Below are 24,464 nucleotides of genomic sequence, written 5' to 3'. Positions count from 1 at the left end.
ACCCTGTAGCAACCTGTGAGTGCTGCAGAAGCAGCAGCTTTCACAGCTTTTCGTAGCCTTAAGCTACGTCGGCAAAGCTCAGCGTTAGCATCCTTTCCCTAATGAACTTAGAAAAGGCAAGCAGGCATTTCCCTTCTGCCTAGACAGTGCCTAGGAAAGAGGCAGAGCTGTAACATAACCTCTTGTTTAAAGGGCAGAAAGGGAAAAGCCTACCTTCCTCTATTTCCCCTGCGGCGTCCACAATGGCAAGCAGTCTATCACAGGACTTGATCCTAAACCACTTGGATCCAGTATTATGTGCCAAGAGGTTCCAAGTGGCTTTGATTACAGCCACCTCTTCCGTGAGGGTAACTCTTATCAGGATTCAACTGACCTGCTTTAACATCAATCTTCATTTGCAGGACTGGCCAGGTAAGTTGAATCTGAAAGCCTCTCCAAACAAAGAGAAGGTTAAGCTCCTGATGGACCTTTACGAAGGCTGAAGCAGCTGGAGCGCCTGGAAAATGAGCTCTTATAGAACTGTGCACATGCTCTCTCTTCTAAGCCTCCAGAATGCAGGATTTGTTCCATTTTGCAACAGTAATTTGAGAACCAGGCTTACCACCAGGCTTGCCCTCACCAAACAGCACAAACTTGATCTGATTTGAGAGTCCTTTGTTCTCTGAAGGGATTTCTTAGTGCTTCGCAGCCATTCAGGAAATGTAATCTGTGTTCAGGAGGATTCTCAGGCGTTGGACAGAATTAAGGTAGAATTACCTTCAGATTTATGGAAAAATGTAGAAGTTCAGCTTTAAAAAAGACAGCTACTTCATCTGGAACCAAGGTAGAAGAATCAGAGTGGTGAAAGAAATCGCAAATACAGCAAGGAAACTATATAGCCCCCACTACAGCATGCCTGAAGGATGGAGATCAGGAGCAGCTCCAGGTAGGCAGGTACATTACCTTTGAGCCTTCTAGATCTACATGGGAAACAAAGGTCTTGAACCAGGGTCAATGAAAGACAGGCCTTCCTGAAGCACTGACCTAGACTGGAAAGGCTTAGGCATAAGCCAAACAGCGAACCAGGCTGTTGGGTCAGGCAGAACATACCTAACTGCTAGTTTATTAGCGAATAATGGGACAGAACCAGCATGATTCCGAAACAGAAACTGATGAGAGCAAAAGAAGTGAAACTGGTCTCCACAGTCCAAGCCATCTTTTACTCAGGACTCTCAGCTGCCATTCTCAACTCAATAGCATCTGAGTATCATAGCCTAGCTTCCTAATTTGTCAAAACTTCCCCGATATTTCCACCTGTTCTAGCCCCTCTGTTCCCCTTGGACAGTGATCAAAAGCTCCTCCAAATTTTGACTGAAGCGAGGCAATACTCCCCCAGGGCAAGAGCCAGCCCCGAGGTTACTCTCAGCTGACCCCTTTACAGTCCCAGGTGAAGGATGTGCCACGGCAGAGCCAGAGGAATGCAGCAGGATTTCAGGCAGTGCTACATCTCCAAAGTCAACCTGAAGCTCAAATAATAACTTGAACCAGAGTCTCAAGACCCATTTTGAAGGGCTCTCCATCCACCAGAGCAGCTGAGGATCAGGAGACTGAATACATAGCTAAAAGCTGCCTTAGCTTCAGCCCGAGCAAAGCTGTGCAACAGTAAGATACAGTAAAGAATCTTACCCAGACATGTTGGCCATTCCCAGACATTATTGCAACATATCAGCTGCATATTAAATTCTGCACATTTTAGCCTTAAAACACTCTAGGCTTTTGTTCCAAACTGTTAACTCGTAACAACCAGAAGTGCTTTTAAACACATTAGAAATACAGAAAGAAAAGTATAAAACAACTGATAAGAGAAATTATGACAAAGACTTGCAGTCTACCAGCAAGGGAAACCAACCAAACCATGGATTCCTGCGTGAATACTGACTATCTGAATCCACAAAGTAAGCGTGAACCTAATAGTCTAGAAACTTATGTTTTCCTGAGGCACACGCTTCCATGAGCAGGAATAATGCAAGCCGTTCCTGGTGAAGAATCTACAGGTATTTTTGTAGACAGTAAGGGAATGTCTCCTTTTTTCTTATTTTGACAACTTAAGATCAGATGCTATTATGCAACAGAAAGTCATTTACAGATAAACAAAAGCGAAGAGTATGAGAAACACAGAAGTCAACAAGTTGAAGAAATTCTTAGAATTTGTTAGATGAGGTGTGAAATGTTAAGCAGGTGAGAGCTCTTCTGGTGTTTCTTCTAAGGTGATGTGAATTTGAGCAATACAACATTAGGGTCACAGCACAGTTTAACTGCAGACTATGACAGATGTTTAAGTATTTAGCAATTAATAAGGAAAGTCCGTAATTAAGCTTCTGTTTTCTTTCTAAGCTATAAATGAGTGTGTAATACAAAGGCATATGTATATGCAGATATATAGACATGCACACACATACATTTGCAAAAGCAAATGTAAGTGCATGCGATATAGAAGTATGTATGTGAAAGCAACCATAATCTAAGGGAAAGCCAGGGGAAGATTCCACTCAGAGCAAGCCAGAGATCAATAGTTTTCAAGCTGATCTACACACAGTTCTTAAGCAGCCACAGAAGAACTAAACAAAGCAAGTCTATTATCAGCAGGCTTAAGTTAACCCTGCAGGTGTCTGCAGCACCACTGGAAAGAAAAAAAAAAATGTATGGATTCACAAATCAGAAAGACAGACAAGCACTGACCTACTACAAAAGCTCACCTTTTTTACATTAAGAAGATCCACAGGAACAATAAGTAGTACTAACAACTGGCAGAGCAGAAGTTTTCATTTGCAAAGGTTCGTTTCCAAATAAAAATTCCACAGCTTTATGCCACTTGCACCTAAGACTGCTCACAGAGCAATCATAAGCAGAGGGCCCATGGTGGGGTGGGGGGAGGACACGAGAGAAGATGCTACAGTTAACCTGATTTCAACTAACATTGATTTCTCTAAAGGCTATCTTCTGATATGACCAAAGATGTTAAGCCCAAATAAAAGGTGCTAAGTAACAGAATACAAACCAAACTGACCTGACACTAGTTACCTTATTAAGTATAGTCTTAATTATCTTTTCACTTAACAGGAAACCTAATCAGTCTTAGCTTGTTTATCTGATTTCGCTAATATACGAAGTAGTAACAGCTTCTCCTAAAATTTAATTCAGGAGTGGTCAGAGCAAGCAAAATACCCTTGACATGCAAGTACCTCTGAGAGGCAGAGTTGGAAGATACCATGCAAGAGCAACTCAAAACCTGAATCACCATGAATATTTCAAAGTTAAGGACGCTCACACTTCCCTTTCTGCCAATAGGCATCATTCTGTGAGCAAACACAGGATTTGGAAACTCCCACGTTGTCACGCTACCTAATTTCAGAAATATTTGGTGATGCGTTTTTATAAGCATATGTGGAAGTTCCAACTAGTAAAGACTTCCCATATGTTACGCTCCTGTTTTTCTGGCTATAAACAATCAGGAAGAAGCTGAATTCAAAACAAGTTTGGAAATGAAAGAAATAGCAATTCTATGTCTCTCACAGCAATAAAACAGAAGAAACATGTCCTTGTATCACAGAAACTACTGGATTTCGAGCTAAGAGGTGGAGACATGAGTTTTTAGTATTTACTGCCTACCTGTTAATGAACTGACATTGCTGCTGGTATTTCAGCTGGGTTTTGTGCTCCTGAGAATTACTCAAAGAAATTCCTCACAATTCAGACATGGAAACCTGATACTTCTTAGGCCTGAAGCACCAGTTTCCTTTAGGATTAAAGCTGCCTGCTACTGCCTCCAGCCTGATCACAATCCAACACTATTATTGTTAATAGGACTGTAACAAAATCTGCAAAGTCCTTCTACATGTCTTCTTAGCAGAATATTATCTGGTAAAAAACACCTTTTCCTTATGAGGAAGCAGAGTAAAGGAAAGTACCTGCAGAAATGCACTAGCTAGAAGGCATGATTATATACCCATTCCACCTCCAATCAGCTACATGTTATATCTAAAAACATGCATAACTTGGACTTTTTTTTGTTATTAACATTGCAGAACTCGGGAATCATCATACCAATGTCAGTATAAGAACGCAGGACTATGACTTGTATGCAGCATGCACGTTTAGTGCTATATCACCTCCCTTCAATCTAATCCACTTCTTCACGCTAAACAAACCAGCTTTAGCAAATCCTCAATTTTGAGCTGCATTTCCATATTCTGGTGTACTACTTCATTGACGTGGAACCTGACAAATATTAAAATATAAGTTACAGGATTAAATAAGATTTTATTGTCACATTTAACTGCTTTGTCAGAGATGTACATTTTGCAGGTTTCTGTGCGAAATAAAAGTGTAGTTGCCATCTTGTCGATTCAGATTTTGACATATACACTTGTTTATAACACCTGAGCTACAGGCGCTTGCAGAGAGCCGACGATAAAACCAGAACACATTTTCTGTTAAACCGACTGCAACACTCGAAGACAAAATGCATCAGGTTAAGGCTAACGAGAATAATGTAGTAGTTAAAACAGACCACTAGATGTTTAAAGGTTGAAACACTTGACAGAAGAGTGGCATTTTTAACATCTCATTTTTCCAAAGCCATTTTGTTTAATTTAGTACAGGTAAAGAGAGGCTAATAAACAGATTTTTGCTTATGTATACAATACATACTGAAATTTTAGTCTGTTGTAAATTTGACAGATTTAAACTTTTAAGCAACTGCTTTGTTCTTCCAGGTATAAACCAGAAAAATGGTTATTCACACCTCAAAGAGACAAATGCTTAAGATGAGGTTATCTTAAACTGCGTATTTTTTCATTTACAGTTCAGGGATAAAGTCCAATAATACAATCTTTTTAGTGGCACAATTTCACATATTTTGGGCAATGTTAGTATACAAGCAGTAATTAAATAAAATTAAGTGCATCCAAACATGAAATTCTCTAAATATACCACACTTCATTTATCCAAAATGGCAGTTTTCTGACGAGAGCTGTAATTCAAATTGAAATAATCATTTACACATTTCACCCAGAGCAAAAGAGGTAATAAACCCAGGGGAGACTCTGAGCAATTTTCTCCTACCCTATCCCCTATTTATTACATAAAATAATTCATATTGAAGTGTAAATCCAATATTCAGATGCAAATAAAACGCAAGAAGCAAGTCTCTGATGTTGGTAATTTGCAGATTTCAAAATCCAATCATGATGGAATTTACTACTTTTGTCATTTACTCCTATATGTGCACTTCATATTTATATAAAAAAGACAATAAATGAGGCTAGTGTGGCATAAAGTCATTGTAAACCCAGCAAAACCAAAATAATTATCCTTGTGACATTCGTTTGGATGATTTACCAGTCATCCCACCCCCGCACCCTTTACAGAAAAAGGCAACCATCATTTAAGTGATACACACATTCTGCTAGTAAAAAAGTTGAAACCAACCCCTTCTCTGTTAAAAGAGCATGCTGATAGAAGAAGGTAGACCACATTTGTTCCAATCAGGCTTCTTAAAATTATCAAAATTTCCTTTTCTTGCAAAGGCCAGTTTGGCTTACCATAGAAAGCTTATTTGAAGGCGGCTGATATATTTTCCCTTTCAAAAATTAAAATTCAAGGCATGATAGTGCAAGAGGTAAGTTTTGATTTGAGAACATTATTTGTACACTAACTGTGCTTAGTCACTACATCCCAATTTATTGTCTTAAAGAAGATACGGCAACAAAAGCTACAAGATCGCTATAAATTTCATTTTGCCTAAATTTACCAGTACATCCATGAACCTCATCAGTATTAGTACAACTTGATTATCCTAATGATTCCATTATAAAACTTGCAAAATGTATCACAAGGTGAATAAACCATCTAGTGCAAGTCTTCTACGTTTTGTGTGCACAGTAATCCTGTGTAGTTCATTTCCTCCAGGTTAAATCCCCAAGATCTTTCTGTAACAATTATGAAAAAAACAGTTCTTTTTTTTTTTCTCCTTCTATCAAATCTGAGAGGTTTGAGTGTTCCTGGAATCGCCATCAGGATGTGTTGAAGGTCGTGAATCTCTTGTCTGTGAGTATTCACTGTCAGATGACTCTGTAGGTTCAAGCAAATTTTCATAATCACTGTCTTCTGATTCATCAACATTGTCACCAACTGCTCTTTGGGAAGACGGCATGGATGCTCCATTACCAGAATATTTCAATCCTGCATTTGTTGAAACATAACTGGAAGAACCTACTGCTTGAGGTCGAGGCATGAAAACATTGCTTTCTAGGAGACCATGACCAACAGTACTTTCTTGATTGGTTGCACTGAAATCAGAATAAGGAGGGGGAGGATCAGAGACATCTGAATCTTCAAGCGTGCAGCCTTCCACAGCAAATCCAGTGTAGGACATTCGTGGAACAAACATAGGTTCCAGGTTATCTGTTGGCATTTGCCTGTTTAAAATTGCTTGCTGCAGTCCTATAAAAACAAAGAAAATCAGTGTACTTTGTTTACTTTACAATATACTTTACCTAATCTAGCTAGAAGGTACCACACACCTTGTAACTGTTCTCTCTCCTTCCTCTCTGCTTGCTACCATTTAGTGTGCATCCTTGGTATTGCTTTCAAACTCCAGCACTGGATCTTTCCCCCTCAGTCTTCACTACTCTATCTCTGGCAATTCTGATTGTCATATTGATGACAATATGGCACACTGTCCCCAACTATCATGTCAAATCTTGTTTGTTACATCCTTCTCCTTGAGGTTGACAAATAATATCTTGCTAAATTTATCAGTATATCCATGAACCTCATCAGTGTTAGTACAACTTGCATTATCTTAATGATTCCATTATAAAAACTAGCAAAATGTGTCACGAGGTGAATAAACCATCTAGTGCAAGTCTTCTACATTTTATGTGCACAGTAATCCTGTAGAGTCCATTTCCTCCAGCAAGTTTCTACAGCCTATTGCTTTCCAGCTCATCATCTCTGCATCTTTCTGTTGGCTCCCCTTTCTCTATTGCATCAAAAAGCAGCTATGCTAAGGCTTGTCATGCCTGCTGCTCTCCACCTATAATGTCTTAACTTCCACTAGTTTTTGTATTTTCAATTCATATTACATCTTAAAAATCACATCTTTGCACTTTCTCTCACAGTGCCCCTTGCGATAGTAGACAATCCCATAAATGCTAGCAGTGACCTCCTCTTTCCTCAAATTCTTATTCAAAACAAACAAAAAACAAAAAAACAACAAGAAAAGAAAAGCCTTTCCTTCCCAGTGCATGATCTAGCCTGATCCTTCTCAGGCTACTGGTGTGCTGAGACCGTGGTGCATCATTCTTACCTTCTGCTAGCCAAGCATCTGGACTCACATGATATCTCGTATTTAAGACTGCTATCTGGCCTTCTGGGCAAGAATCATCTTTTGAACCTGTGTTTTTATGCCCCTAACATGGTGATCCATAACGAGGGCTCTTGCACTACTGCAATACTAGTACGGTATGCTGCTTAGCATATCTGGAGAAGTTAGATATAATCATCAAAATCTGCTCTGTTCCCTGTGAGAAAACATATATAATGGGTAAAACTACCACTCTGTACTTTGACTTTTAAGTAACTGTACAGTTAGACAGTTGCTATAAATTTGTCCACCAAGGACAGGGTCTATTTCTGATCCATGTGGTTTCAACAACTGAAGCAAGACCAATAGCCACTGATATTATGTCTTGCCTTTAAGGATTTCACAGCATCTCAACATTTCATAATGAAGACAGAGTAATGAAAGAGCACTATGAGGATAAAAAAAATAGTTGAAAAACTGTTTTACAGAACAATTACAGTCATAATGGAAAGATGCATCAAGACGAAACTCCCAAAGCTTGGCACTGGAACTGCAACTATACTTGCATTAATCATCTAAATGACTAAATTTAATAAGCATGTGCTTTCTAAAATTATAGATAATACCATACTAATAATAGTTGCAAGCATACTGGAGTATTAGAATAGGAATTCAAAGTGATCTAAATCAAATGATTCGAAAAAATATTTAGGAAGAAATGTACATGAATAATGAACTGCACAAGCTACAAAATGAGAAAAACAGTTTAGTCCTGTAAAAAAGGAACTGAGGTTTACTGTTGATTTGATAAACATGAATGCAAATTAACTGTACTCAGCTGCTGAGAAACAGGTAAACAGTATTTTAGGATGTACTGTAATGGTTAAGACTACAACTGAAATACTATATCCACTTTAGATACCATAGCTTGAGAAACATGGAACTAGAAAAAAATCTATTAAAAAAAGAAAGGACTGATTAGAGATCTAGAAATCATGATTTAAGAGAAAAGACTGAAATAACTGAAGGTATTAGAGAACACTGAGGAAACATCTCAAGTCTTCAAATATACATAAAGGCTACCGTGAGGTAAGTAGAAGAGGGCATAAATTAGAGTGTTGTATATTAGACACGAGGAAAAACTTCCTTGCAATAAGATTTGTTAAGCACTGGAAAAGATTAAAAGTTTCAGTCAGCTTCTGACCTGTTATTAACCTCCAAACACCTGTGAGAAAGGACACCAGTATGTTCAAGACTGTTTGGGGCTGGGTGATGGACTAATGGGCAACAGCTCTACTTACTGTAACTCTATACTTCTCAAAACAGCAAATTCAAAGTTGAACAGTTCCTTTAATCAAGTCAATGAGGCTGTTAATCCCAAATTTTTAAGAAACACAAGCTTTCATGCAGCACTACTACAGGAACCTGAACCAAACGCTTCCTTTTGTTCCAGCTGAGAGAACGAAACTGGAAGGATCAACTCACTGAGAGCAAGGAAATTCTCCCAACATTGAGGAAGCGAGAGAAGGGAAGGCCAGCTCTAGTATTTAGCTACTAACATCTAACAGTATTATAGAGCTGCAAGCTGCATGTTTGCCTCTTTCAGCCCTCTTACATGATGATCTGCTCAGGATAAACTCCAAGACCAGCGTTTGCATTTCACCGGTAGGCTCTAGAGGCTAGTACTGACTACTCCTCCTTCTCCACCCCCACCTTTCGCCATATGGCCTGGGATCAGCTCCAGTCACATTCCCTACCTCTTCCCTCTTTACATAGTTGCAGTTCCCCAGCTGTTTCATCTGCAGCCAAGCAGGAAGCTACAGTGACTCATGCTGCTTGCATCTTTGAAACCTTCTGCGACTGGTGCCGGGTCTTTACCTAACCTTTCAAGCTCAGGGAAGGAAGAACCTCAAAGCAGTGGGCTGAGAGATCAAACTTTGTTGCAAAATGCTCATGTGGTAACAGTGCTTTGCTGCCTGGAGAAAAAAACATCTACTCAGAGCAGCAGAGAGGCTTATTACACAGTTTGGGACATTAACCAGTCCAAATGATCCTCAAGTCTCAAACACAGCTTTAGATAACTAGATAAAAATCCAACAAATAAAAAAAAATCTTGTTGCTCAAGATAGAGATGTGTTTATTTTATTATCATTCCAAATGATGGAAAGAAAAAGGCAGTGGTACAATTGCAGGAATAGCTGGAGAAGAACAAACGTTAACAGCTTTTTCAGAAGCAAACCATTCTGGGACACACATGGAGAGGCAGGTTTGTTGTATATTGCTGCAACATGCAACTTGATTAGGAGTTTTCTTATTATTTTTTAATACCACTTCCCATTTTGCTCTTCGCTGTTCCTACCATCTACCTCCGCATTTTAGTCTTCTCTAACACTCACTACACTCACAAATTGAATTAGATCAGTAATGTCTCCTTGGAAATGCTCAGGTTCTTCACAGAATCTATCCACTGCTAAGCAAAAGTCTCCTGAAGCCATATTCAGCTTTTAGGAAGGAGAGACAGCGTGGCAACCAGCCCAGTATGTTCACACAACAGGTCTGACTGATTCAGAAAACTATGGAGCAGCAAAGAATATACAGCCATTGCTGTTTTACCCTCGCAGTCCTAAACACATACTATGAAAACTTGTACTGTTAATATAGAATGCATAACCACCTCTAATAAAAACAGGGGTTTTAATAGGAAATACTTATTTGCATCACAGAAAATTAAATCAAGTCCCAATACAAAGATTGCTTACATGAGTGTTCAAAACAGAGCAAAATACATTTTTTGCATTTCAAGCTTTAACTAGAGAGAGAAGACTGTCACATTTGTATTGCCTTGAATAAATCAGAAAACTGAGTCAACTTCCTTAAAGATCAGTCTCCCCAATACATTGTGAAAATGAATGCTTCATGAATTCAAATGAATTAGCTTCACGAAAATAAAGCTAATACCAACTGAAATTCATATTTCAAGTACTGTATCATCACTTGTAAGCAGAAAAAGTGCAAATACAGTTAGAATTTAAAAGAAAACTTCTTCTGGCAGGTACTCCTGAAGATAGGAGTGACTTCAAAATGGACTTTCTCTGGGATTTAGTTTAAAATTGAAAAGTGTTATTTCAGTACTCATCATCACATTCATAGCTAAGTCAAAGAGCAAATAATTAAAATGTTAAATAAAATAAGATTGGGTAACTAGGAAGTGGGAGAGGAGGATATTTTAGACGTTCTCTTCTACGCCAGTGGTAAAGAACTGACACATTCACTAAAAGCTGCAGGGTCAAAAAATTGTCTAGATGATCTGTATCACTATTCATCATCTAGCACTCTTTTGCTTTACCCAGGTTGTTTGGTGTCCAGTAACATAATGGAATTCTAACTTAATTGGGGCTGGGCTTGTATTTGGGGTAGGGGAAGGAATCAAGATTTCAAAAAAACCCTTTTATAGTTACTGGCCTGTAAGCACAGTACCTTATTACTATTTAATATTTTGAAAGGAATTGCTCCAGTGCTTTAGACTTGCTTTTTCCTCTCCTGGCTTTGCTCCACTTTTCCTTTCCTACAACAGATCTTTTCCTGTGTTATTTCCAGAATTAACTTACCGTATTTTTTCTCTACAGTTCTGTATCTTTGTCTTATGTTTTCAGTTTGCTAACATTGGATAAATATTTGCAGTACACATACTTTCATAGTTCAGTTATCATTCAGTATAAATCCATCACATTCTTCCCAATGGGATATTTCTTTTTCTTTTGCTATGAGCTATCAGGAATACAACTCAGTTACATAAAACGTTTTGTATTTACAGCATCTATTTACACCATCTATTTCTGAAACAACAAAGTTAGAAGGCAACTTACTTATTTCTTGTTCTTTTTCATTTTTTCTTTGTGCGATTTGCCTTTTTAACTTGTTTACGTCAGCTTGAAAAGATTCAACAACACGCTCACTTTTTTCTACATCTATACATACTGCCTAGGAGAAAAACATAAGATATACTGAGATTTTGCAAAAATACAGGAAAGACTTCCACAAGATTAATGAAGCTACTAACAGACAAGAAGCTATTAAGAGCACAAAATTAGGAGCAGGAGTCAACTATATCAGAGCACAAAATTCAATCTGAAGATTAATTTTTTCTTTACTTGCAGTTGCCAACTCCCAACTGCTGCAAACCAGAAAAAGCATTTCCAAATAATTCATCAGTACAGGAAAATCTCCATAAAGTAAGGTCGAGTCTCTTCCACCAGATAGGAAGAACTAACTTTGGATCTTTTTTTTTTTTCCAGTTTGAACTCAAAAGAAGTCTATAGTTATCCATATATACATTGTTGTTAGCACAATAATGATATTATGGCAGCGTGATTTTAAAGTGCAACATATAAAGGTGCATGTTTTGTATACTATTCTAACGGGGGAAAGAAACAGCTGAGTCAAGACCACTGTCCCAACTTGGTCTGCTATCTGCTTCTTGACGAGAAAAAATTGCTATTTCCAGTTCTGTAACATTCTCTATGAAGCATTCACTTTAAAGATAAAATTTCCACAGGTTAGCTATCACCTAATTTATTTTTTAAGCTCTGTAAACAACACGGAGCAGTATGATCTACATGGCGACAACCAAGTAATACATTTAACAGGTAAGAAGGCAACTCCCTGATGATGTCACGTTTTCCATTTTCCAGACACAAAGTCAAACAACAGCAAGAGCGTGAAAGTATATATGTGCTGTTGGCTGAAACAGCATTAAAGAGTAAATACCATTAGCTAATGGGATAGACCTCTGAAAATAAATAATTGTCATGTCTCCTGGAACCAGCATGAAAACGTTTTGTGTCCTAGGTGTGAGCTATCCACCTTACAAGGCAGGTTAGAAAGTAGTAGCTTCCACAGAGAAGCAGTCCTCCTCCCGCGCAAGCAGGGTGAGGGAATGGTAGGAGCAATTACCGCCTTGTTCTCTGCTACATGAGCCAACCAGCAAAGCTAAGCTGGAGCAAAGACACAAATTACTCCAGGGCAGATGTAAAGGGGAAGCCTGAAAATAAACTGTGACCAAATCACAGTTACCAAACCTGTTCCTGAGGTAGCACATGTTCTTCACATTGGATAAGCTGTGAATTGACAAGCTTACATTTAGTAGATTTGACATGCAAGGCACTTTCAGATCCTTTGCCACGTTTGGAGGAGGATTTACTCATACCCTACACAAAACAACCACAGATTTTAACTAACAGACAGAGCTTTCTCTGCTGTCTGCTATACACCAAGACCCAGGAACCTTTATTAAACTCACACAAGCAAGCCTTTAAACCTGTGCAGATCCCCAGAGCCTTCAGCAAGGCTCTTCTCTGACACAGTCTTAAACAGCTAATGTCTCCCAGAAATCAATCACTCTCACTTGCAAAAAGAAAGAATCAAGGATATGTGTACCAACCACTTATACAGGAGAGACTGCAAATACACACATAAAATAGAGAAAGTTCCATTCCACTCCTGAAGAAAAATGTCAAAGTTTTTTTCTGAAGTTTGCAAGAAATTTTGTAAGAAAGTCTTACAGACTAAAAAAGAAAATCTTCATTCCTCACACCTCTGGTTTATCAAAGCATAAACAAAGGTGCCACATACACACTGACCAATATTAAATAAGGTTAGTTACCTGTACTTTTTCCTGAAGTGCGTTATAAACCTGATATATAGCCCTGATGTCCTTCATCACTCCATCTTTGTCAAAAAAATCAGTACTGTCAAAAAAAAAAAAAACACACAAATCATTAGTTAGAAAAAGACAAAAGACAAGTTCCGAATTCTTTTTGCTATCTTTGGGATGCTGTTAAGCAGGCATTTCTCATATTTTTAAAATGTATTTTATCTTATATTGCTAAAAGTATATTATACTATCAAGAGCCAAAACTTGGGCAACTGCAAATCAAATTCTAAAGTTCTTTCTGCAACAGTCTTATCTGAATGAGATTAAACTTATGCAGGAGACCTCAAGCTTATATAATTTCATTACTAACAGTTAGAAGAGTTGCTTTGCATTGACAGTATTTCATTAAAATGACTAAAACCCCAAACACTTCCAAATGATAGTTCAAATTATGGAAACAGACTTGCATGCACAATCTCCTGAAATCAAATATGGATCCTTCAGCCAGAAGGCCCACAGCACCAACTGTCAATATCAGCTCTGCTTGTCTTATTAGCACACAGAGTTCCAGTTGCTCTTTTTAAAGATTTGATTCTAAGCAGAAAAAGGACAGTGGGAACCAACTGTTAATTCTTTTTCATAAGTAGTTCTTTTTTCTGCTTGAAATACATAATCGTACAATTCTTTGTAAGGTAAAGAACATTCGTGATGCCTGCACTTCATTTGCAAAGGGAGGGTGGGGGGAAGGCGAGAACTCAAATACACACTTACCCATGTTCCTTAATAACTTTGGCATAATTCTGAGAAGTATTTGGCACTGAAGAAACTTTGTATTCCTGTTGACTAGTGTTGCCAAGATTAGGAATAGTAAGTGACACCCTTTGATTATACCTGTTTAAAAAAAAAAAAAATTTAGAAAGAGTTCCTTATTCGTTTTCAGGAGATTCTTTATACAGTAGTGTTGATACTATTCTATCATCCCCAGTAATCACAATTCTTCTAAATGTAATGCTTCTAGATTAGCTTTACTATAAAAAACACTAAATACTAGAAGTTATGTTCAAAATAAATATATAAGCAAAAACTCTCTTGAGATGGATCTACTTCTGTACCTGTTATATCTTTTTAATGACTAGTTCAAGCTATTACAGATAGAAGAAGGGTGAAGCCACATTTGGGTCTCTAATTTAAGAGGAACATGCCAACAACATCTGATTTCTCTTAAAATATATGGGTTCTGTTGTCTGAAGATTTACAGACTCTCAAGAACTTTCACTCATCCTCAAACTTCAATTTATAAATTGCTTGCACAGAAAAAAATACTGTCACTACAAGTAGCTGTACACCAAGATACTGTTTGATAAACAGACAGCCGCCTCAACGCACAATCATAGAAGCCTAAAGATAGTTTTAGAGTATCAAGAAAAGCAACATGAAGCAGAATAAAAAATTGGGAGTGGTTCACATTCAGAAATCATTTACCTTCGGTTTGGTCTAAAAAGCACATATTCTAGAGCATGTGTTGAGTTATTTGCAGTGGAAATGAAGCTGAAGAGAAGGAACACAAGGTCAGGCACTCCAAGAATGTGTGTCAGCTGTTTATGAATGATGTGCTCTCTGTATGACATTTGCTGCTGAGTGTTTCTCCTAAATCTGTACCATCCGATAACATTCTGTAATCAAAGCACATCAGAAAAAGTATTAATTGAGAGATGTAGATTTACCTGCTGATAATAAAGTTACTAAGACTGTGATTTAATCTGAATGAGCCAATTCATACAATTTTATTATAACAAAGTAAGATTAAATTACTAGAGATTGGCATTTATTTTTTAAAAAAAAAGAAAACAAACAAGTAACACGTCCGTTTACAACATGCCATTTAATTGCTCAACTTCACTCCAGTACAAATACCTACATATCCTCAGTGGCATTTAGGATCCTATATTCAATACAGGTTATGTTTCAATTGTTTAACCTTAGCAACAAAACTTGGAGCATCTTCCAATTACTAAGCTTGCTCTGTCTTCAAACATAGCAGGTTTATTTTCCTTTTTAGCCTATATATTTCAGCCAACTATTCACTTCTATTACTTTCTCATTTCCAGTGCTATGCATCATCAAACACATTTGCAAATTCATGTTTGTTCACGAGCTATGGGACTAACCTGCTGGGTACAGCAATAAAATTATCTCACTTAATTGTGAAAGATTTGTATGCACATCAGATAAGACCCACTCTAATTCAATGATTATCTCAAATACAACATGTATTTACTCTTATTTCATGAAAACTAGCATTTAATTTATGAGAATAATGAAAAAGGACAGATTATTAATGAAACATGGCTTAGAAGAGTCCAAAAATAGGCACGATCACATAGTGATTCATAAAGATACATAATATACAGAGAAATATAGCAGATTCTAAATATTGAACAACATGACTCCTGCATTAAATAAAAAGCTATAAGCAGCAATGTTTTAAACTTTTTATAGTGAAGTCTATAAAATTACATAGTCTGAACGCAAGGAATATGCTTATTTTGCTAACAGAGGAGAATCTAAGACTGGCTTCATTCACAGACAATAGTATTTATCTTCTTTGACATTATGACAATTAATATCATTAAGACTGTAGTTCTTTAGGCACATAACACTTGCAAGTCCTCGTTTCTCCAGTTTTGCCTGTTTTCTCAGCACAGATTTCACAGCAAGGTAGGTCCTAACAAAATAAAACTCAGCTGAAGACCCACTGGTGCCTTGATTTGAAACGAGTTAAAGAAAAAAAAAAAGACAATTTTAAGATATGATTTTTGCACCGTCTCCTGAAGGGAAACTTAATATGCCCTGTTTGTAGTGTTCCCAGTATGCCCTGCTTGAAGTGTTATAAGGTAGAACTATGGGATTGCCAGAATTCGCTACCTGGGATTGGAGACTCACTCCATGCATAGAGATGCATGTGTATATACACATACATACACACGCACACATATGTGCTGTAGGTATACACAGAAGAGATTACTCAGAGTTCGAGTTGGAAGAAGTGGACAAGAAAAAGTATTACGATGATCAATGTTGCAAGAATTGTACAAGTTTAGAACTTGTTTCCCTACAGATCCCTCCTCAACTTAAGGCCTGCCTGCAGGCAAAAGTCTTCAATATAGATAGTAAGGTGGTCAGAAAGTAAAGACTACAAACTCAATCAGCAGTTGAGGAACTGTCATCACACACTTTGCATAATGATGACCAGTTCACAGTGTAGTCATTCTTACTCATATCATGGCAACCTAAAGAGTGCATCTGAGTCAACTGAAGAGGACAGAAACCCTAAAAGCCTAACAGGGCATACCTTGGCAGTTAGCTACGCAACCAGTGAAACGCAGTATGTAGTTCCTACAAGCAGCTGGAATGACATTGGCTTGCTGCTGCTTGGAACCCCCCTCCTCAAAGAAACCCTACAAACCCTACAAAAGGTGGTCTTGTTTTTACCACCCCTACCTTGCACTAGCTCTGGCACTAACTAGACCTTGTGAGCCAAATTCATATAACAGCAGATGATTTTCTGCTGGGTCTAACAAGCTCCACAGCTGCCACAAATTAAACCTCTCCTTTTACCAGAGCAAGAGGATTTGTAGATTCATTTCATCATAAGGAACCTCGCCTTCAATTCTCCTCTTTGATGCATCAGTTTCCAAAACACTTATTTGATAACTACAAAGATAGTGCAGTACAAGCTTGAAATTTATGTAGAAGATGAAACACTGTGAAAAGTTTGATTCTCCAAGTTAACTGCTGAAATTTTATTCACTTAACAGTAGTTGTGCTAATGAAGTATACATGATATAAAGCTATGATAACATCTGACACATAACTACCTTCTGATACAACTGCTTTTCAGTTTAGAACTATGGTGCAAAACCTGTAATTCCAAGGCTATGTCATGACAATTTTTTTAACCTGTCAAAATTAACTCTTTTGAACTGATTTTCAGATTAGCTGCATTTTCTGTTGGCTTCACCACCCAGAGCGCACACTCATGATTCTGCAAGTTGATATTGGACAGTGACAGTGGGTCTGGAGACTTGAAATTAAATCCCTTGCATTTCTTCACGGAATTTAGATGTTATCCTCAATTTTACCTAAGTAAGAATTTTACTACAAATCCATCAACTTCTGCATGGGATAAGTCTTGGGTGAAAACAGACCATCAGATCTCTAGAAGAAAATATTTCTTCTAGTTGACTCCTTATTTTTATGTTTGTCAATACCACGCTTTCTAATTACAGACTCTTACGATTAGAAGAGGAGGAAAAGATAGAAAACTTACTTTTCTTCGATCTTTAAGAATCCTGTCCAAACTCTCCTCATTAACCTTGCCTGCATAGTCATAAAAGCTTGAATCAAAAAGGAAAAGAGAAATGTAGGTACACAGTTTACATATGCATTATTTATAAAGTAAATACTTTATACTTTTACAGTGTTTTCAAATAGATGGCATTCTGTAAGTTACAAAAAAAACCTCCCAAGTTTTACCTTTACCAATATAGGTCAGCATTCACACCACCAGTATTCACACCACCTACTTAAGACGTCCAACTTGGGTGCCACTCAGAGCACGAAGTTAGAACCTGAGTTGACTACACGGTTAATAGAGAGAGGCAGTTGCTCACAGAGGAAGAAGCAGAACACTGAGATTAGACGATTAAGACTAGCAGGTGCAAATAGTCTAACCACTTTTAAACCACCAGAAATTAAATGCAATATGCCTATAACTATTAGTTTTAAAATGCTCTCATTTCACACATTAGTCTGATCAAAGTATTTCACTGGCAGACCATACAACCAGAGGTACATAAATGGACTGTGTAATTTTCTTTTGATAAGCATTTGGTAAACTCCTGCTTTGATAATAGGAGGCCTACCTGCCAAAGAAGAAAGAAAAACAGGGCCATTTTACATGCAACTACACATCAACTTCTTGAGTTCCAGTCCCGCAATCAGACTCATATGTAGCCAAAATAGTTCTACTGAGGTTAGCAAAAGTGCAAAGAAATATCAGGGTCCTTCCATGTGGTTCTGTTTACAGGACTGAGGCCCAATCCCTGACAAGTAGTTATTTAGAGGACATCACCAATTTAGGAATTTATAAATCTATCTACACAGATAGGTTTATAAATTCAAATGGATCACACTTCATAATAAAAGGAAAAACGTTTGAAAATAGATTCCTCCTTGACTTACCTGCCAAGTCCTTAGTCTCTTTCAAGAGCTGATATCACTAACACCTAAAGCAGTGCAGGAAAACACTCTGTTTTAGAGGTCTATGATCTCAACTCTTGTGGGGAGGAAAAAACAACAGAAAATCCCAAACTCAGTACTTGGCTGGTAAATAAGGGTGGAAATAAAGTTTGTTTTAATATTCAAAATAATCTGCATCTTAAGACCACAATTGATTACAAATTTGAGATACTGAATAACATTTGCACAATGTTTATGCATTCTTGCAAGTAATGTATAACCAACTCTGTATCTATGATTTAGAAGAATAATTCTCATATGGGATGAGCAACCACACCTTCACTTGAAAACTGTGCAGATTCAGAAATCTGTCCTTCTAAAATATTTTTCTGTTTGGAGCCAAATCTATTCTATTCAATATCAGCAATGCCATCTTACAAGAATACAGACTGGATGAGCCACAGGCCTCTGCATACTGGCTACGTTTAAGTCAGAAAGGTATATCACAATGCCCCAAACAGTACCACCTACAGCTAAAGGAACAGAGAAACCTGACATCATGCTCTGGTACTGATACAGATTATATGAACTCTGTGGATCACCCAAATGCTCAAAAGCAAATGAATTCATCGGTATTCCTGTGAAGAAAGCACGCTGTCAGATACAGACTTCTGCCCCTTCCTCCAACAGCTCAGTTACTAACAAGCAGTTTCTTGACAGGGAAGAGACAGTAAACATGATCAGTTTTGATACGCACTGCACAAAGCATCACTAGGAATCAGGAAAAGACTATCAGACACTGGCATATCATGCATAGAAAGTCTAGCATATATATCACTGGGATAAGAGTACCCTCTCTGCAATTATCAGCTAACAAATGATAGACTGTAGCTTTTCTCTCTAATGTAGCTAGTGTCAATCATAGTATCTAAGGTACTGTGACTTCTTAATTGTCTGGAAATCTCTAAATAAAGACAAGACGACATTAATTAGGAATTCCTTCTAAAAAGAATTTCTAGACAGCAATTTAGAAGCCATCACTGTATAATGAATGAAGACTACGTAGGAAAGTTACATGCAACAGATTGAGGCTGCTAAATAAAATATATAGATCTGCATTTAATCTTAATTGTGGAATGCAGAAAATCAGAAAGCAAAAAAAGAACTAGTACGCTGAAAGTTTGAGAATAATGAGCTGGTACAAGTCAGTAAAACTATCGGTAAAACAACCTGTGTGATCCAGCAAATTTTTAAGGTAAAGGCAGACAAAGTATACTGAGACCTACCCTGAGGTCACTTCAGGGCTACCTGGCCTAAGTAGAGCTAACCTAAGACTACAATTTAAATTGGCTTTGACATCTGTCCTCATTACCAGAGTGACATGATTTGATCTGACTGCTATCCACCTCCAGTACCCGAGGTAGAAATTCAGAGGCAGAGAAACAGGGCTACACTAGCTACATATGTAACCTTTCCAAAATAAAATTTTGTATTAAGAAGGGTGTTACTAAAACTGTCAACTGATACTTTCACTGACATGGCTGGTGCCATTAACACACATTTCTGCAATATCAGATAAGAAGATAATGCAAACATTGTTAGGTACATCTAAAATGCTAATGTATTTCACTGAGCTATCTGTTTTTACATTCTGTATTAATCCAACTATGCAGCCAACACAGGAAGACAACGGAAAATGCTTACCTAAAGAGTTTTGAACAAGGCTCATGGTTATGGATTTCTGCAACAACAAAAAAAGACATATGTCCAACTGCTCAAGATAAAGGGAAATTATACTGGCATATCTTGCATAACCTTTCCACATCACAGCTAGCGAGTAGTTAAGCATTTGGGTCAGACCACACACTGCCCTTCATGTCTCAGCAACACTTCATGACACAGCATCTTATTTGGAAAACTAGCTTCTCTTTCTGATCTTTGTTTTTAAGAAGGAAAATATTTTAACAAGTAAGCCTCAGTTACACACTTTTTATACCCTTCTGTGGTTGTAAACTTCTCACACAGGTATTCAGATTTTTCTATTTTTTGCTTTTGCTACATTTTTTCACAACAGTTTACTTACATTCATATATATTGCTTATTATAGCAGCAATGAAAAAGAAAACACATAGGAGGGAATCACTATAATTTTGTATATTAGGGTATTTAACTAGGAGAAGGCAAATACATTCCAATAAGAAAAAAGGATTAAACACCACTCCAAAGTGATTAACAGCATTCTCAGTTTACATAATAGAATTACAAGTTACCAGAAATTCACTCCATTATTGTTTCATTCAAGATGTAGTAATAAATGCTACGATGCTTATTTAAGCAGCAAAGGTTGTAAGATGCCAGCAGTCTGAGGAAAAGAGCAAAAACCCAATCCATATTATATCTCTCACACCAAACTTGACTGACTTTTCTGCGGCTTTTAATACTTCTGTACTTCTGCTACACAGCTGTCTTATCGATTACAGTTTATCATTTATTCACGTTACTCTACCTTAATCCCATAATTTTTGTCTTAAACTGTATTTGCTCAGACTGAGTAAGCAGCATTTATGCAGAAACAATACTTCAAGGTCCTACATTAGCACGCTGCTGGAGTGTTTAGCAACAACTTTGTTTAGTATCTTCCTTCCTGAAGGATGACTCACCACCTGCTGCCCTGAAAGGCACAGGCTGCTCATGACTGCAGTCTCAGTAAAGTCAGAATCAAATCTCAATTCCCAAGAACAACAGACTCTACACATTTGCACCTCAGCATATTTTGCCACTATCAAAACAAGTGTCTGAACATCAATGGCACGCGTACTGCCAAAGAAATTGTAAATTTTCACTGGCAAGAAAAACTCTTGATTACCACTGCAAAGGTTACATTTTAAAGCAATCTCCAAAAAAGAAAGTTAGAATCAACTCCACGCTTTCGTTCTGGCATACATGAATCTGTGGAAGTGATCTGCTAAACAAAGTCAGTAAATCAAACTATTCCATCTTATAGCAATTCCTTCCAGCAAACATATTGACTACAGCCACCGAGAATGCATACTTGATTCTTAGGTTATTACATAGTTACACAGACCTTGTCTTTTGAAAAACAAGAAGCACCAAGCCTACTGCTCAGAATGCATGAAGCAGCCGTAATTCTAAATCTGAGCTTTTTAAAACATTGATGACTTCTACATATATATGTATTTTCAAACATACACACCACCGCTAAGCTTTGAGACAGCAGACATGCAAGAATGTTGAAACTCATCTGCAACAGCAGTGCTACAAAATTGTCAGTTTCGGTTCAACTGTTAATGCACCTGAATTTCTACTTCAGTGGGTATTTGCCAGACAGAAAAATATCCAAAAAATCTCTAAAAGGACTAATTTTTCCTTTTCACACACACACCAAAAAACCCTCTACAACTGAGAAGGAACAAAAAAAGAACGTCTAAAAAAGGAATAATTTTTAATGCCACAAACATCAACACTGCAGCTAATATGTGATATTACTGCATTATGCTATCAATAACTGCAATCAGTTACTGTTGAATACTCATGCCTAGTTTTGTCTGAACAGATACAGATACCTGCTGTTTTCCTCTAAGTGGTACTTTGGAAGTCATTACATAGACCAAAAAAAAAAAACAAAAATAAAGGGAGAGATCTTTTTTTTTTTTCTTCTTCCTTACTCTAGCTCTAGGATGAGTACAGTTTGAACACTTATTTTGGCTTAGAAATAACTGAAACAGGGATCTACTTAACCTTCAGGATTCTTATTTACAAAACTGCCAGTACTTTAACGTGGCAAGTATCTTCAGACATAATAGAGCACACAGTTTCAGAGACTATTAGTTCTGTATTAAAACCTAACATTTGAGAGCCAATTGCAAGATATTTGTGCATTAGCTATGCTGTCTGAAACCTGATCCACAAACCAGCAGATTTTCAAGACACAGAAAATCAGGCACATATGCATTAGAACTTTTAAAATAAAGTTGAGATGAATTTTGAGTTATATATGCATATATGAAAAGAACATTCAGGCATTATCATTTCTTTCAGGGGCTTCCCAATTTCTATAAATCAGCCAGCTACCTGCAACAGCTTTTTACTCACGTATCAAAATACTTATTTTGACCAACAACAGTTCAACAACAAGAGATGCCAAATCTTAAGATCCATTAGGATCACTTCACTTTTTCTACAACAAATCAGCTTTACAGTGCTTGAGCTTCTTATCAATAAAGTAAACGTTTTGACTGACTTTCCTTGGCAAATCTTGTTGTAACAGTTTTCAGCGTTATCACCTACTAGCTGCATATGCAAACCCTCTGCTGGAAATTTGCCTCCTTTCATTATTAGTAAGTCATGTAATACATATTTATTTTATTTTGAGCACATTCCTGCACTTAGGCAACAAGCATGAAATCTGCTGCAGGGCCAAAAACCAGATAAATCACTTCTCCATTACAAAATTCAGATAAGTGTCAAAATTCAGATCAAGGAATGATATCTTCTTCACAAAAGAATATGCATAAGACCCCATACCTAGTCATACCTTCAACAGTGAATGTACAAATACTGTAGCACATGGCTTAACAGCAATTTCGAAAGACTGGAAAAATCTTACGCTGGTCTCACAAGCGAATTAATAAACCTTACTTAATTGTTATATTGAAAAAAAGATTGAATAGTGCTTCTTTGGGAATTTCTCAAAGTTCTATTACTTACCAATTACTTGTAGAAATTCAGTGTTGCTGATCTGTGAGTCACTAATGCTAAATGTTTCTTCTTGTCTTACCTCTCCTAGCAGAAATCCTTCCTACAATTTCAAGAAGGAGAAAAAAAACACTAAAAATACAAAATAAATCACTATGTACAGTCATATATTGTAACTTTCCTGCCATTCAAGTATTAAACCAAAATTTTGGTGTAAAATACACATCTGAGTCACACTAAGCTTAAGCTGTTCTTAGATTTACCAGAAATTTCTGATTTACAAGCATCCTATACAGTTCGCGATTTACAAATGACACTATAGCAATAGCAAGTCCTGCAGAAGTGAGCTTTTAATATCCCAAAATACCTCTTTTCCAGAAAGCTTCCCTAGGTAAGAGGCACACAATTTATGGACAGAAAATACAGATTATGTAAAGGAGCACTCTGCCTCCTGTCCCAGCTACATAGGCCATGTCACATATGCATGGAGGCCAAGGAGGAGCCCTGATCAGCGTGCACTGCTGCTGCTCCCTTGCTGTTCCGTTCCTTCAAAGCTAATTGAAAGTGGAGTTTATACGAAGGGGCGTACGTGAGTTTACATACAGGGATTGGGCTGGTCCCTGAAGAATACCAGGGAACGTAAAATCCAAAAGGTAACTCAAAAGTCACCCTTCCTCCTCCATCCCCGCCCAAAATGAAGAAGCAGAACAAGCGAGAAGTGGGTACTATCGGTGTCAGTGCCGAAACAGCAGCACTCTGCTTCCTGAAAGCGGCGTGAGGGCAAGCTCGCACTAAGCGCTGGGGCTGTAAGCAACGCCCGGCGGCTGCGCTGAACAACAGCCAGCGACCCGCTGAGGGGACCGGGCCGCTGCAGCTGCCCTGCCCGGCCGCTCGCCACCGGCGGCCGCCTTCCCGCAGGACCCGCGGGGCGCACGGGGATCACGGGCCCCGCTCCTGCAGCAGCACCGCCGCGGGCCTCCCGGCACCGAGCGGCCCCTCGGGGCCCGGCGGGGCGGCAGCGCCGGGCCGCGGCCCGGCCGCGCAGCCCGCGGCGGGGCGCTGCCCCGGGCAGAGCGGCCGCCCCGGTCCCAGCCCCGGTCCCAGCCCCGGTTCCGGCACCTACGTGGTCGGCGCTGCTGTTGGCGCTGTAGTAGCAGACGGAACTGAACGTGTAGCCCGAGATGGAAGCCGCCATGATGGAGACCACCGCCGCCGCCGCCGCCGCTCCCACAAGTCCCCGCGCCCCGCCGCCCGCCCGCTTCCGGCGGCGGCGCGGGGACGCCTGGGAGCTGTAGTCCGCCTCACGCCCGTGCGGGCGGTCTGCGCGGCGGAGAGGTCGGCGCCCGGGCGCCTGGAGCGGGGCCGATCCGCGAAAATAAAGTGTTCGGTGGTTTTCGGGTTGTTTTTGGTTTTTCTCCCCACGTTAATCCAGTAGAATCGTGAAACAGAACGAAATCGTGGTTCTCAAAAGTAGTTGGGCAAAGGGCACAAAAGTGGGATTAAACT

General features: G+C 38.5%; 1 protein-coding gene across 2 annotated transcripts; it reads right to left on the bottom strand.

The window, feature by feature from the left end:
- Positions 1 to 4,279: 4,279 nt before the first annotated feature.
- Positions 4,280 to 24,209, bottom strand: ABRAXAS2 (abraxas 2, BRISC complex subunit). 2 transcript variants are annotated; one of them, XM_064514360.1, is made up of 9 exons: positions 24,082 to 24,209; positions 22,971 to 23,061; positions 19,947 to 19,983; positions 17,332 to 17,398; positions 14,484 to 14,674; positions 13,773 to 13,892; positions 13,011 to 13,095; positions 11,215 to 11,329; positions 4,280 to 6,483 (listed from the first exon to the last, which is right to left on the bottom strand). In XM_064514360.1, the coding sequence occupies exons 1-9, from the start codon at positions 24,151 to 24,153 to the stop codon at positions 6,017 to 6,019; spliced, it is 1,245 nt and encodes a 414-aa protein (XP_064370430.1). In that variant the 5' UTR covers positions 24,154 to 24,209; the 3' UTR covers positions 4,280 to 6,016. The 2 variants fall into 2 exon arrangements, with proteins under 2 accessions (XP_064370430.1, XP_064370431.1); XM_064514361.1 differs by having other exon boundaries at positions 17,332 to 17,381; positions 24,082 to 24,122.
- Between the last annotated feature and the right edge of the window lie 255 nt (positions 24,210 to 24,464).

The sequence above is a fragment of the Dromaius novaehollandiae genome, chromosome 6 (assembly GCF_036370855.1).
Source record: "Dromaius novaehollandiae isolate bDroNov1 chromosome 6, bDroNov1.hap1, whole genome shotgun sequence".
In the NCBI taxonomy this organism is placed as follows: domain Eukaryota; kingdom Metazoa; phylum Chordata; class Aves; order Casuariiformes; family Dromaiidae; genus Dromaius; species Dromaius novaehollandiae.
Note: the sequence above shows the minus strand (reverse complement) of the source record. Positions and strands in the feature narration are given on the sequence as shown.

Bases quoted from the DNA above. Each gene is read 5' to 3' on its own strand.
- ABRAXAS2 (XM_064514360.1), bottom strand. From the start codon at position 24,153: ATGGCGGCTTCCATCTCGGGCTACACGTTCAGTTCCGTCTGCTACTAC. The intron at 17,399-19,946 runs GTAAGCATTTTC...TTTTGATTCAAG, and splicing joins CCTTGTTCAAAACTCTTTAG to CTTTTATGACTATGCAGGCA. The intron at 13,096-13,772 runs GTAAGTGTGTAT...TTTTTTTGACAG, and splicing joins AAAGTTATTAAGGAACATGG to TACTGATTTTTTTGACAAAG.